The 16,647-nt window shown below is 38.9% G+C and overlaps 1 protein-coding gene across 1 annotated transcript; it reads left to right on the top strand.

The window, feature by feature from the left end:
* Positions 1 to 2,691: 2,691 nt before the first annotated feature.
* On the top strand, positions 2,692 to 7,789 carry LOC128982711 (uncharacterized; the record flags this gene model as incomplete). The annotated part of the gene is made up of 2 exons (XM_054401648.1): positions 2,692 to 2,882; positions 3,876 to 7,789. Coding segments are annotated over 2 exons (4,105 nt in total), but the record flags the coding sequence as incomplete, so codon positions are not given.
* Between the last annotated feature and the right edge of the window lie 8,858 nt (positions 7,790 to 16,647).

The raw sequence follows: 16,647 nt of genomic DNA, 5'->3' as shown, positions 1-16,647 counted from the left end.
CAACCTTGTACACACTTGTACAACCTTGTACACACTTGTACAACCTTGTACACACTGTACAACCTTGTACACACTTCTACAACTTGTACGCACTTGTACAACCTTGTACGCACTTGTACAACCTTGTAACACACTTGTACAGCCTTCTACACAATTGTACAACCTTGTACACACTTGTACAACCTTGTACACACTTGTACAAACCTTGTACACAATCTGTACAGCCTTGTACACACTTGTACACCTTGTACACACTTGTACAGCCTTGTACAAAATTGTACAACCTTGTACACACTTGTACAGCCTTGTACACAATTGTACAACCTTGTACACACTTGTACAACCTTGTACACCCTTGTACAAACTTTTTACACATCGTACACACTGTACACCCTTGTACAAACTTGTACATCCTTGTACACACTTGTACAACCTTGTACACACTTGTACAATCTTGTACACACTTGTACAGCCTTGTACACAATTGTACAACTTTGTACACACTTGTACAGCCTTGTACACAATTGTACAACCTTGTACAAACTTGTACAACCTTGTACACCCTTGTACACACTTTTACTTATCGTACACACTTGTACACCCTTGTACAAACTTGTACATCCTTGTACACACTTGTACAACCTTGTACAAACTTGTACAAACTTGTACATCCTTGTACACGATTTTACCGCCTTGTACACACTTGTACAACCTTGTAAAAACTTGTACAACCTTGTACACACTTGTACACCCTTGTACACACTTGTACAAGCTTGTACACACCTTGTACAACCTTGTACACACTTGTACACCCTTGTACACACATGTACAACCTTGTACACAACTTGTATAACCTTGTACACACTTGTACAACCTTGTAAAACTTGTACACCCTTGTACAAACTTGTACACCCCTGTACACACTTGTACACATTTGGTACACACTTGTACACCCTTGTACACACTTGTAACAACTGTTCCGTATTCAAGCATCTACGCAACCAGGTGAATCCAGACTTCATTCATATTTTGTTCTGACCCTTGCCCTGTCACGTGATGTCTGGCAATTTCCCCCATTCCCCATGTACTCTTCAACCCGGCATCATGTTCTCGCCATTTTCCCTAGTTTTGTATTATAATATTCCCCTACTCTATTTGTGGCATATAAATTGAACTTATATTATCGTATGTTTATCTTATGTATTTATTTGTGACACACCTAACAAAAAAGTGAACTGAATAGTTAAAAACTGTATTCAAACTGTTCTTGGTGCAACTACCGGTCGCGTACGCGAAAGCTGGCCAGCAAACATCAAGTGCGTCAACGGTCTACTAGACATCACTTCAGTAAAAAGGAAGGTACCAAATCACATTTCTTCCTATTTAAAAGTTTATTATTTTGTGCTCACAGTGTGTCTCTAAAGCTGATCTTAACATAATATATCTCACATCCCTCATTTTTTATACAGTCCACCATATCGAAGTTTACCCCCCATTCGCTGGTCCTGTCGACCCGGATTACATTTGCCAATTAAAATATAATTGATACAGTACAATAATTTATTTCTCAAATGAATGTTTATGATCAGTGTCACATCCCTAACTGGTAATATTTTGTCTTGTGAAACATTATTACGAACAATTTTAATGTCCATTCCTGTTTCATACCAGACAATTATTTTCATGTTCAATTTTGTCACTGCCACCTAAATCACGTCAAGTTAGGCCTACCTAGTTTGTCTTGAAATAAATCAAGCGTAGAACATTTTTAGGATTGAATATTTATTCACATCTCATCCATAAAATCCTTTTAAATAATAAGGTCTCACAATCAATTCAGTCTTATTATTTGGGTTTATAAATAAAATTGCAAAGTTAGTTAGTAGTTATTTCCCTGAAATATTCTATCCCATTGTCCGCCATTTTGCAACAACGTTCTGTCCTTTGCGATACACCTTGGTAGTTGGTAGTTCTCAACTTCGCCAACAGATCGCTCTGCGCTACATGGCAACCAATAACCTGCAAGATTAGTGAAACGGTGGAACTGAGGACGAACCAATCACCTGTCTGCTATTAAACTGAAAACTCAACTCATCAAAACTCTGTTCATCTACATCAGCTGTTTGTTTAAATATAACCCGATATTGAATTGAAACATATCAACATAACCTGCAAGTTTGTTTATGTTGTTGAAAAATGAAGACATTATTTATTTAATCAAATACTAATTGATAAGGGTCCTGAACTGGAGAAAACTGGTAATTATTGTTATTGCTATACTCTCTTTATTCATTATTGTAAATATTATTGTCAACAGAGATTATTGGTGATAATAACAAATTGATAATTGACTTCACTTTACTATTGAAGTTGAATTGCAAATTGATTTATGCACTTCAGTAGGCCTAGATTTATGAGATCATTATTAATTTAAGATATTGGGCTATTTTATGAAAACTCATCTATTCTTGTTGTGTGTTATTTAATTTGTTTGTTCATGATGAGATTCACTACCCTACAAAGAAAAGCAAAACTTGTTAAAAACAGGTTTCAGAAAATAAATAAATATTTGTCAAACCAACTTCCTCGAACTGAAGGTCAAGAATTGACTCCTGCTAATATACAGCGTTTACACAATTATAATGAGGAGGTCAGAGATCTATTTACTGACTTTAAAACTTTATTTAATAGAGTTGTGACTGATGACCCTGCTTCTGATTGTGATGAGGAGGAATCATTTTCAATGCATGATGAACTTTCTGACTTGTATGTAGCCCTTATAAGTGACATTAAAGTTCTTTTGCCAGTTGAACCTGTTGTAACACCTACTCCACCTCCAGCTTCTCTGCGCCTGCCTAAATTTGAGTTGCCTAAATTTAGTGGTAACTATGAAGAGTGGGTTAGTTTCTATAATATTTTTGAAGCCTCTGTCAATGCGAATAATTCTGTCTCCCCAGTGAATAAGTTTCAGTATTTGCTTAGTGCCCTGAGTGGTGAGCCCTTAGACTTGGTTAAGAGTCTTAATATTACTCCTGAAAACTATGTGGTAGCCCTTCGACTTCTCAAGGATCGCTATGAAAACAAGAGACGTATTGTCACTCAGCTTGTTACAAAAATTCTGGATTTGTCGCCCATTACTAGTGGTTCGCTTAAGAGCTTACAATCATTTCTCACTGTATATAAGGAAAATACTCAAGCCTTGAAAAACTTAAATCATGACATTACAACTGAAAACACCCTGTTAGTCTTAACACTTTTAAAGAAGATCCCAGCTGATATTAGAAAATCTTTTGAAGACTCTCGCGCCTTAAACAACGAGATCCCTCTTGTTAATGATTTAATGACCTTTCTTGAAATGGAATTCAAACGTTTAGAAGGTGCTAGTATTTGTCTCAGTTCACCATCTACCTCAAAGTATTCCACTGGCCTAAAGTGTCCTACAAACATAACTAGGCCTAATAAGTTTACGCGTGAAAGTAAGCCACATTTCACCAACCATACAAAAACTGCTCTTGTCGCCACAACCAACTCTTGTAGATTTTGTCAAGCTGCAGATCACAACATATACAAGTGTCAAAATTTCCTAGCTAGAAGTGTGAGTGAAAGATCTGAGTTTATTCGCAAGAATAGGATTTGTACAAACTGCCTCGGTTATCTTCATAACACTTTCAACTGCCCCTCAAGTAAAGTGTGTCAGATTTGCTCCAAACATCACCATACTCTATTGCATGAGCCCACACGTAGTTCACTTCAGTCACAGTCAAGCTATCAAACTAAGCTGTCTCCTCAAAATAAGACCTACACACCTCATTCATCTTCAAAGAATACAACAACTATTAATCCTACTGCTTCTACAAACGTTAACGCTTTTGTAGGATTGTCTAGTCAACTCAATCCAACTAAAACCACAATCCTTCTTGGTACATGTTTAGTTCATGTCTCTTCACAACATGGTCAACATACTGTACTCCGTGCTGTGCTCGACTCCGCTGCCCAACTTACCCTTATATCAGAGAAAGCTATTCAACTCATCAACGCCCCACGTACTCGACTCCATGATGAAATAAAAGGAATCTCTGGTGCAGTTATTAATTCTAGAGGTATCGTACATGTCAACATGTCTGCGATCAATGGAAATCCTTTGGCTAAAAACCATCCTTGTATGGTTTTGAGTAGTATCACATCACCCCTGCCTCAGATACCAGTTTCACACCAGGTTAAGGAATCTTTGAAACATTTTATCCTAGCCGATCCCTGTTTCGATCAGCCTGGAGAGATAGATTTACTTATCGGTGCAGACTTATTTGCCCTAACCCTCACAGGCGAACAGCATAGATTAGGACAAAATTTACCTCAAGCTCTTGGAACCATTTTTGGTTTTGTTGTGATGGGCCTCGCTCCTGTAGCCTCTGTAGCAGGAAACTCATCAAACACATTTCCCATCTCACTCTTGACAACTCATGATTTGGACCTTCATAATTCACTTCAAAAATTCTGGACGCTAGAAGAACCCCCAATACGGATCAAGGCTCAGACTGAGGAAGATACCCTCTGTTTACAACATTTTGAAAACACCCATAGACGTGATGACTCAGGTCGTTACATAATCGAGCTGCCCAAGAAACCAAATCATTCCCCTCTTGGTGAATCTTGTACCAAAGCACAATTGAGACTTAGCTCGATGGAAAGGAAATTCTCTAATCAACCCGAGTTACAAAGGCTCTATTCTGAATTTATGGATGACTACATTGAATCAGGTCATATGACTATTTGTAAAGAACCTCCTACCTCTGAATACTATTATTTGCCTCACCACGGTGTCTTCAAGGAGAATCCCCCGAATTCAAAAATACGTGTTGTTTTTGACGGCAGCGCTAAAACTACTAATGGCATATCATTGAACGACATTCTCATGCCTGGTCCCAAACTTCAAAATGATATCAGTGATGTTTTATTGTATTTTAGATGTCATAAAATTGTATTCACCTGTGACATACGTCAAATGTATCGTCAGATCTTGGTTTCTGATAAGGACAAAAGTTATCAAATGATATACTGGCGTGCTAGTCCAGATGATCCACTCCAAACGTACAAACTCAATACAGTTACATATGGGCTTAATTGTTCCCCTTTTATTGCAATCAAAACCTTGCACCAGCTAGTTTTGGACGAAGGTCAACCATACCCACAAGCTTCTGATATCTTGACCAAGTCTATCTTCTATGATGATATTATAGCTGGAGCTGAAGATCTCGATAAAGCTATGTCAGCTCAAAATGAACTGAAAACATTGCTGTCTAAAGGCGGTTTTGAACTCCGTAAGTGGATCAGTAATGCACCCCAACTCTTGGATCAGATTCCAGTCGAACACAAAGAATCACCAGTGGAGTTGACTGATGGTAGTGAGGCCTTCTACAGTGTATTGGGTTTAAGATGGACCCCAGAGACAGACATGCTCTCATACAAAGTAAAGAATGTTGAAGTAGGCCACTTGCTAACCAAGAGAATGATTCTCTCAACAATCGCTAAACTCTATGATCTCCCAGGATTTCTCACACCTGTAATATTTTGGGCTAAAACACTCATTCAATATCTTTGGACCACAGGTCTAAAATGGGATGATCCAATTCAAGATGAGATAAGAACAAAATGGATTTCCTTTTTAGAAGAACTACCCGTGATCCAAAACCTAAGGATCCCACGTTACATCTTTACCTCAACTCATAAGCTTGCAGAACTTCATGGTTTCAGCGATGCTTCGGAGAAAGGATATGCTGCAGTAGTCTACCTCCGTGTGATCAACTTATCGAATGATGTTAAAATTAATCTGATAATGGCCAAATCTAAAGTCGCCCCACTAAAAAGAGTATCTCTGCCTCGTCTCGAACTGTGCGGTGCTCACCTACTTGGAAAGCTCCTGCAATACTGTTCAAATCTTCTTTCGTCCCACATTAAGATTGACTCGATGTATGCATGGTGTGACTCTACCATTGTTCTTACATGGATACGCACTCACCCCTATCGCTTAAAAGTTTATGTGGCCAACCGTGTCTCAGAACTACAAGAATTAATTTCTCCTGAATCATGGCATTACGTCAAGTCCCTAGACAACCCAGCAGATTGTGCAACCCGAGGACTCTCCCCATCTCAACTCTTAAGCCACCAATTGTGGTGGAAGGGACCTGAATGGTTATACTTGTCATCAGATCTTTGGCCAAAGCCCGAATTCAGTTTAATCACTGATCAAGACACTCTTGAAGTCAAACCAAATCCCTTGAATGTCCTAGTTAACGTTGAAAAGTTAGAAAATGACAGATTTGATTTACTTGAAAAATTCTCATGCTTTAGAAAACTTGTAAATGTCACTGCTTATGTTCTACGATTCATCCATTATCTTCGTGGGAACGCCCGACTAGCTGGACAACTTAGTTATAAAGAGATCTCTTCTGCTAAAATGAATCTCTTCAAACTCATTCAAATTTCATCTTTCAAGGATGACATCACAGCTCTGAAAAAGGGCACTCAGTGCAGCTTAAGACTGGCTCGGTTATCACCTTACATTGACGATAACGGTTTGGTAAGAGTAGGCGGTAGGTTGAAACATTCGAACCTTACTCAAGATGCCAAATACCCAATCCTGTTACCTAAATCTCATAATGTTGTAAAACTGTTGGTCATGCACTATCATCTCAAATATTTACACGCAGGCCCTCAGTTGCTGCAATCGATCCTCACTCAAGAAGTATGGATATTATCTGCTCGTAGTGTAATCAGATCTGTAATCTTTAAATGTCAAAGATGTTTTAAGTTGAAACCTACAAATCAACCTCCACTTATGGGAGACTTACCCGAAACTCGACTACGGCCTGTAAGACCATTCTATCATACTGGCATGGATTATAGCGGTCACTTTGAAGTGAAAGTACACACCACTAGGAATTCTCAAAAGCTTAAGTCATACCTCTGCCTATTTGTTTGCTTTACCACAAAAGCGGTGCACTTGGAAGTTGTAACTGATCTCTCAGTGGACTCATTCATTGCTGCTCTTAAAAGATTTGTTTCTCGTCGTGGACTTTGTGCTCACCTATACTCTGATTGTGGAACGAACTATGTCGGTGCCTCCAAGCAACTGAATAAGACCTTCCAGAATTTCATTGATGAAAGGAATACTCAAGATGCTCTCACGAACTTTGCCCTCGATCATTCAATTAATTTTCATTTCCAACCACCAGCCGCGCCTCACCAAGGAGGCCTTTGGGAGAGTGCCATAAAGAGCTCAAAGTACCATCTCAAGAGAGTAATTGGAGATCAAATTCTAACACTAATGGAGCTGATAACTCTTGTCACGCAGGTGGAAGCAGTATTGAACTCTCGTCCACTAACAGCTCTATCAGCAGATCCATCTGACATCACAGCACTCACCCCAGGTCATTTCCTCATCGGGACATCTCTTGTTGCAGTACCTGAAGTAAATGTATCCGATATTCCTGACAATCGACTAAAGCATTGGCAAACAGTTCAGGCTCTACATCAGCGCTTCTGGAGAAGGTGGCACCAAGAGTATTTGCACCAGCTTCAACAAAGGAAAAAGTGGATAAAGCCAAACAAGAATCTTGAAGTAGGCGATTTAGTCATTATCCATGACCCAAAAACACCACCACTTCTCTGGCCTCTTGGTCGCATTGTGAAGACATCACCTGGAGCAGATGGCATCGTTCGAGTTGTCTCCATCAAGACTTCGAGAGGAATCTTCTGTCGCCCTGCTACCAAGGTGTACCCGCTCCCCTAATCACAAAATATTTCTATTCAATGTCCTATTTCATGTTTATTTATATTTATAATTATCATATTTATCATATCTTATAATTAGGTGTGTCATCATTATCTATTGTGTATATATATCTACATTGTATTACTTGTGCCCATTTATGAGTCAATGAATCAATTTATGAATCTCTGTTGAACCATGTATGGTTCAAGGCGGGCGGCATGTTCCGTATTCAAGCATCTACGCAACCAGGTGAATCCAGACTTCATTCATATTTTGTTCTGACCCTTGCCCTGTCACGTGATGTCTGGCAATTTCCCCCATTCCCCATGTACTCTTCAACCCGGCATCATGTTCTCGCCATTTTCCCTAGTTTTGTATTATAATATTCCCCTACTCTATTTGTGGCATATAAATTGAACTTATATTATCGTATGTTTATCTTATGTATTTATTTGTGACACACCTAACAAAAAAGTGAACTGAATAGTTAAAAACTGTATTCAAACTGTTCTTGGTGCAACTACCGGTCGCGTACGCGAAAGCTGGCCAGCAAACATCAAGTGCGTCAACGGTCTACTAGACATCACTTCAGTAAAAAGGAAGGTACCAAATCACATTTCTTCCTATTTAAAAGTTTATTATTTTGTGCTCACAGTGTGTCTCTAAAGCTGATCTTAACATAATATATCTCACATCCCTCATTTTTTATACAGTCCACCATATCGAAGTTTACCCCCCAACAACCTTGTACAAACTTATACAATCTTGTACACACTTGTACAACCCAGTACACAACTTGTACAACCTTGTACACACTTGTACAACCTTGTAAAACTTGTACACAGTTGTACAAACTTGTACACCCCTGTACACACTTGTACACATTTGTACACACTTTTACACCCTTGTACACACTTGTACAACCTTGTACAAACTTATACAATCTTGTACACACTTGTACAACCCAGTACACAATTTTACAATCTTGTACAAACTTGTACATCCTTGTACACGATTGTACACACTTGTACAACATTGTACACACTTGTACAACCTTGTACACAATTGTACAACCTTGTACACACTTGTACAACCTTGTACACACTTGCACAACTTTGTACACACTTGTACAGTCTTGTACACAATTGTACAACCTTGTACACACTTGTACAACCTTGTACACAATTGTACAGCCTTGTACACACTTGTACAACCTTGTACACACTTGTACAACCTTGTTAAAACTTGTACACCCTTGTACACACTTGTACAACCTTGTACAACCTTGTACACACTTGTACAGCCTTGTACACAATTGTACAACCTTGTACACACTTGTACAACCTTGTACACAATTTTGAAACCTCGTACACACTTGTACAACCTTGTACACACTTGAACAACCTTGTACACACTTGTAAAACCTTGTACACACTTGTACAACCTTGTACACACTTGTACAACCTTTTACACACTTGTACAGCCTTGTACACAATTGTACAACCTTGTACACACTTGTAAACCCTTGTACACAATTGTACAACCTTGTACAAACTTGTACAACCTTGTACACACTTGTACAACCTTGTACACAATTGTAGAGCCCTGTACACACTTGTACAACCTTGTACACACTTGTACAGCCTTGTACAAAATTGTACAACCTTGTACACACTTGTACAGCCTTGTACACAATTGTACAACCTTGTACACACTTGTACAAACTTGTACACCCTTGTACAAACATTTACACTTCGTACACACTTGTACAGCCCTTGTACAAACTTGTACATCCTTGTACACACTTGTACAACCTTGTACACACTTGTACATCCTTGTACACAATAGTACACCCTTGTACACACTTGTACAACCTTGTACACACTTGTACAACCTTGAACACACTTGTACAGCCTTGTACACAATTGTACAACCTTGTACACACTTGTACAACCTTGTACACACTTGTACAACCTTGTACACAATTGTACAGCCTTGTACACACTTGTACAACCTTGTACACACTTGTACAGCCTTGTACACAATTGTACAACCTTGTACACACTTGTACAACCTTGTACACACTTGTACAACCTTGTACACAATTGTACAGCCTTGTACACACTTGTACAACCTTGTACACACTTTTACAACCTTGTAAAAACTTGTACACAATGTACACACTTGTACAACCTTGTACAACCTTGTACACACTTGTACAGCCTTGTACAACCTTGTACAACCTTGTTTACACTTGTACAGCCTTGTAAAAACTTGTACACCCTTGTACACACATGTACAACCTTGTACACAACTTGTACAACCTTGTACACACTTGTACAACCTTGTAAAACTTGTACACATTTGTACACACTTGTACACCCTTGTACACACTTGTACAACCTTGTACAAACTTATACAATCTTGTACACACTTGTACAACCCAGTACACACTTGTACAATCTTGTACAAACTTTTACTCCCTTGTACAAACTTGTACATCCTTGTACACACTTGTACAACCTTGTACAAACTTGTACAAACTTGTACATCCTTGTACACTATTGTACACCCTTGTACACACTTGTACAACCTTGTACACACTTGTACAACCTGACACACAATTGTACAACCTTGTACACACTTGTACAACCTTGTACACACTTGTACAACCTTGTACACACTTGTACAACCTTGTACACACTTGTACAACCTTGTACACACTTGTACAACCTTGTACACACTTGTACAGCCTTGTACACAATTGTACAACCTTGTACACACTTGTACAACCTTGTACACACTTGTACAGCCTTCTACACAATTGTACAACCTTGTACACACTTGTACAACCTTGTACACACTTGTACAACCTTGTACACGATTGTACACACTTGTACAAACTTGTATATCCTTGTACACACTTGTACAACCTGATACACAATTGTACAACCTTGTACACACTTGTACAACCTTGTACACACTTGTACAACCTTGTACACACTTGTACAACCTTGTACACACTTCTACAACCTTGTACGCACTTGTACAACCTTGTACGCACTTGTACAACCTTGTACACACTTGTACAGCCTTCTACACAATTGTACAACCTTGTACACACTTGTACAACCTTGTACACACTTGTACAACCTTGTACACAATTGTACAGCCTTGTACACACTTGTACAACCTTGTACACACTTGTACAGCCTTGTACAAAATTGTACAACCTTGTACACACTTGTACAGCCTTGTACACAATTGTACAACCTTGTACACACTTGTACAACCTTGTACACCCTTGTACAAACTTTTACACATCGTACACACTTGTACACCCTTGTACAAACTTGTACATCCTTGTACACACTTGTACAACCTTGTACACACTTGTACAATCTTGTACACACTTGTACAGCCTTGTACACAATTGTACAACTTTGTACACACTTGTACAGCCTTGTACACAATTGTACAACCTTGTACAAACTTGTAAAACCTTGTACACCCTTGTACACACTTTTACTTATCGTACACACTTGTACACCCTTGTACAAACTTGTACATCCTTGTACACACTTGTACAACCTTGTACAAACTTGTACAAACTTGTACATCCTTGTACACGATTTTACCGCCTTGTACACACTTGTACAACCTTGTAAAAACTTGTACAACCTTGTACACACTTGTACACCCTTGTACACACTTGTACAAGCTTGTACACACTTGTACAAGCTTGTACACACTTGTACAACCTTGTACACACTTGTACACCCTTGTACACACATGTACAACCTTGTACACAACTTGTATAACCTTGTACACACTTGTACAACCTTGTAAAACTTGTACACCCTTGTACAAACTTGTACACCCCTGTACACACTTGTACACATTTGTACACACTTGTACACCCTTGTACACACTTGTACAACCTTGTACAAACTTATACAATCTTGTACACACTTGTACAACCCAGTACACAACTTGTACAACCTTGTACACACTTGTACAACCTTGTAAAACTTGTACACAGTTGTACAAACTTGTACACCCCTGTACACACTTGTACACATTTGTACACACTTTTACACCCTTGTACACACTTGTACAACCTTGTACAAACTTATACAATCTTGTACACACTTGTACAACCCAGTACACAATTTTACAATCTTGTACAAACTTGTACATCCTTGTACACGATTGTACACACTTGTACAACATTGTACACACTTGTACAACCTTGTACACAATTGTACAACCTTGTACACACTTGTACAACCTTGTACACACTTGCACAACTTTGTACACACTTGTACAGTCTTGTACACAATTGTACAACCTTGTACACACTTGTACAACCTTGTACACACTTGTACAACCTTGTACACAATTGTACAGCCTTGTACACACTTTTACAACCTTGTACACACTTGTACAGCCTTGTACACAATTGTACAACCTTGTACACACTTGTACAACCTTGTACACACTTGTACAACCTTGTACACAATTGTACAGCCTTGTACACACTTGTACAACCTTGTACACACTTGTACAACCTTGTTAAAACTTGTACACCCTTGTACACACTTGTACAACCTTGTACAAACTTGTACACACTTTTACAGCCTTGTACACAATTGTACAACCTTGTACACACTTGTACAACCATGTACACAATTGTACAACCTCGTACACACTTGAACAACCTTGTACACACTTGTACAACCTTGTACACACTTGTACAACCTTGTACACACTTGTACAACCTTGTACACACTTGTACAACCTTTTACACACTTGTACAGCCTTGTACACAATTGTACAACCTTGTACACACTTGTACAGCCTTGTACACAATTGTACAACCTTGTACACACTTGTACTACCTTGTACACACTTGTACAACCTTGTACACAATTGTAGAGCCTTGTACACACTTGTACAACCTTGTACACACTTGTACAGCCTTGTACAAAATTGTACAACCTTGTACACACTTGTACAGCCTTGTACACAATTGTACAACCTTGTACACACTTGTACAAACTTGTACACCCTTGTACAAACTTTTACACTTCGTACACACTTGTACAGCTCTTGTACAAACTTGTACATCCTTGTACACACTTGTACAACCTTGTACACACTTGTACATCCTTGTACACAATTGTACACCCTTGTACACACTTGTACAACCTTGTACACACTTGTACAACCTTGAACACACTTGTACAGCCTTGTACACAATTGTACAACCTTGTACACACTTGTACAACCTTGTACACACTTGTACAACCTTGTACACAATTGTACAGCCTTGTACACACTTGTACAACCTTGTACACACTTGTACAGCCTTGTACACAATTGTACAACCTTGTACACACTTGTACAACCTTGTACACACTTGTACAACCTTGTACACAATTGTACAGCCTTGTACACACTTGTACAACCTTGTACACACTTGTACAACCTTGTAAAAACTTGTACACAATGTACACACTTGTACAACCTTGTACAACCTTGTACACACTTGTACAGCCTTGTACAACCTTGTACAACCTTGTACACACTTGTACAGCCTTGTAAAAACTTGTACACCCTTGTACACACATGTACAACCTTGTACACAACTTGTACAACCTTGTACACACTTGTACAACCTTGTAAAACTTGTACACATTTGTACACGATTGTACACACTTTTACAGCCTTGTACACAATTGTACAACCTTGTACACACTTGTACAACCATGTACACAATTGTACAACCTCGTACACACTTGAACAACCTTGTACACACTTGTACAACCTTGTACACACTTGTACAACCTTGTACACACTTGTACAACCTTGTACACACTTGTACAACCTTTTACACACTTGTACAGCCTTGTACACAATTGTACAACCTTGTACACACTTGTACAGCCTTGTACACAATTGTACAACCTTGTACACACTTGTACTACCTTGTACACACTTGTACAACCTTGTACACAATTGTAGAGCCTTGTACACACTTGTACAACCTTGTACACACTTGTACAGCCTTGTACAAAATTGTACAACCTTGTACACACTTGTACAGCCTTGTACACAATTGTACAACCTTGTACACACTTGTACAAACTTGTACACCCTTGTACAAACTTTTACACTTCGTACACACTTGTACAGCTCTTGTACAAACTTGTACATCCTTGTACACACTTGTACAACCTTGTACACACTTGTACATCCTTGTACACAATTGTACACCCTTGTACACACTTGTACAACCTTGTACACACTTGTACAACCTTGAACACACTTGTACAGCCTTGTACACAATTGTACAACCTTGTACACACTTGTACAACCTTGTACACACTTGTACAACCTTGTACACAATTGTACAGCCTTGTACACACTTGTACAACCTTGTACACACTTGTACAGCCTTGTACACAATTGTACAACCTTGTACACACTTGTACAACCTTGTACACACTTGTACAACCTTGTACACAATTGTACAGCCTTGTACACACTTGTACAACCTTGTACACACTTGTACAACCTTGTAAAAACTTGTACACAATGTACACACTTGTACAACCTTGTACAACCTTGTACACACTTGTACAGCCTTGTACAACCTTGTACAACCTTGTACACACTTGTACAGCCTTGTAAAAACTTGTACACCCTTGTACACACATGTACAACCTTGTACACAACTTGTACAACCTTGTACACACTTGTACAACCTTGTAAAACTTGTACACATTTGTACACAATTGTACAGCCTTGTACACACTTGTACAACCTTGTACACACTTGTACAGCCTTGTACACAATTGTACAACCTTGTACACACTTGTACAACCTTGTACACACTTGTACAGCCTTGTACACACTTGTACAACCTTGTACACACTTGTACAACCTTGTAAAAACTTGTACACAATGTACACACTTGTACAACCTTGTACAACCTTGTACACACTTGTACAGCCTTGTACAACCTTGTACAACCTTGTACACACTTGTACAGCCTTGTACAACCTTGTACAATCTTGTACAAACTTGTACTCCCTTGTACAAACTTGTACATCCTTGTACACACTTGTACAACCTTGTACAAACTTGTACATCCTTGTACACACTTGTACAACCTTGTACAAACTTGTACAAACTTGTACAAACTTGTACATCCTTGTACACGATTGTACACCCTTGTACACACTTGTACAACCTTGTACACACTTGTACAACCTTGTACACACTTGTACAACCTGACACACAATTGTACAACCTTGTACACACTTGTACAACCTTGTACACACTTGTACAACCTTGTACACACTTGTACAACCTTGTACACACTTGTACAACCTTGTACACACTTGTACAACCTTGTACACACTTGTACAGCCTTGTACACAATTGTACAACCTTGTACACACTTGTACAACCTTGTACACACTTGTACAACCTTGTACACAATTGTACAGCCTTGTACACAATTGTACAACCTTGTACACACTTGTACAGCCTTGTACAAAATTGTACAGCCTTGTACACAATTGTACAACCTTGTACACACTTGTACAACCTTGTACACCCTTGTACAAACTTTTACACATCGTACACACTTGTACACCCTTGTACAAACTTGTACATCCTTGTACACACTTGTACAACCTTATACACACTTGTACAACCTTGTACACACTTGTACAGCCTTGTACACAATTGTACAACCTTGTACACAGTTGTACAGCCTTGTACACAATTGTACAACCTTGTACACACTTGTACAACCTTGTACACCCTTGTACAAACTTTTACACATCGTACACACTTGTACACCCTTGTACAAACTTGTACATCCTTGTACACACTTGTACAACCTTGTACACACTTGTACAACCTTGTACACACTTGTACAGCCTTGTACACAATTGTACAACCTTGTACACAGTTGTACAGCCTTGTACACAATTGTACAGCCTTGTACACAATTGTACAGCCTTGTACACAATTGTACAACCTTGTACACACTTGTACAGCCTTGTAAAAATTGTACAGCCTTGTACACACTTGTACAACCTTGTACACACTTGTACAGCCTTGTACACACTTGTAAAGCCTTGTACACAATTGTACAGCCTTGTACACAATTGTACAACCTTGTACACACTTGTACAACCTTGTACACCCTTGTACAAACTTTTACACATCGTACACACTTGTACACCCTTGTACAAACTTGTACATCCTTGTAAACACTTGTACAACCTTGTACACACTTGTACAACCTTGTACACACTTGTACAGCCTTGTACACAATTGTACAACCTTGTACACAGTTGTACAGCCTTGTACACAATTGTACAACCTTGTACACATTGGAAACCTTGTACACCCTTGTACACACTTTTACTTATCGTACACACTTGTACACCCTTGTACAAACTTGTACATCCTTGTACACACTTGTACAACCTTGTACAAACTTGTACAAACTTGTACATCCTTGTACACGATTTTACACCCTTGTACACACTTGTACAACCTTGTAAAAACTTGTACAACCTTGTACACACTTGTACAACCTTGTACACACTTGTACAACCTTGTACACACTTGTACAACCTTGTACACACTTGTACAACCTTGTACACACTTGTACAACCTTGTACACACTTGTACAGCCTTGTACACAATTGTACAACCTTGTACACACTTGTACAACCTTGTACACACTTGTACAACCTTGTACACAATTGTACAGCCTTGTACACAATTGTACAACCTTGTACACACTTGTACAGCCTTGTACACACTTGTACAGCCTTGTACAAAATTGT

The sequence above is a fragment of the Macrosteles quadrilineatus genome, unplaced genomic scaffold (assembly GCF_028750875.1).
Source record: "Macrosteles quadrilineatus isolate MER2022 unplaced genomic scaffold, UCM_ALF_1.0 Scaffold_1059__1_contigs__length_20423, whole genome shotgun sequence".
In the NCBI taxonomy this organism is placed as follows: Eukaryota; Metazoa; Arthropoda; class Insecta; order Hemiptera; family Cicadellidae; genus Macrosteles; species Macrosteles quadrilineatus.
Note: the sequence above shows the minus strand (reverse complement) of the source record. Positions and strands in the feature narration are given on the sequence as shown.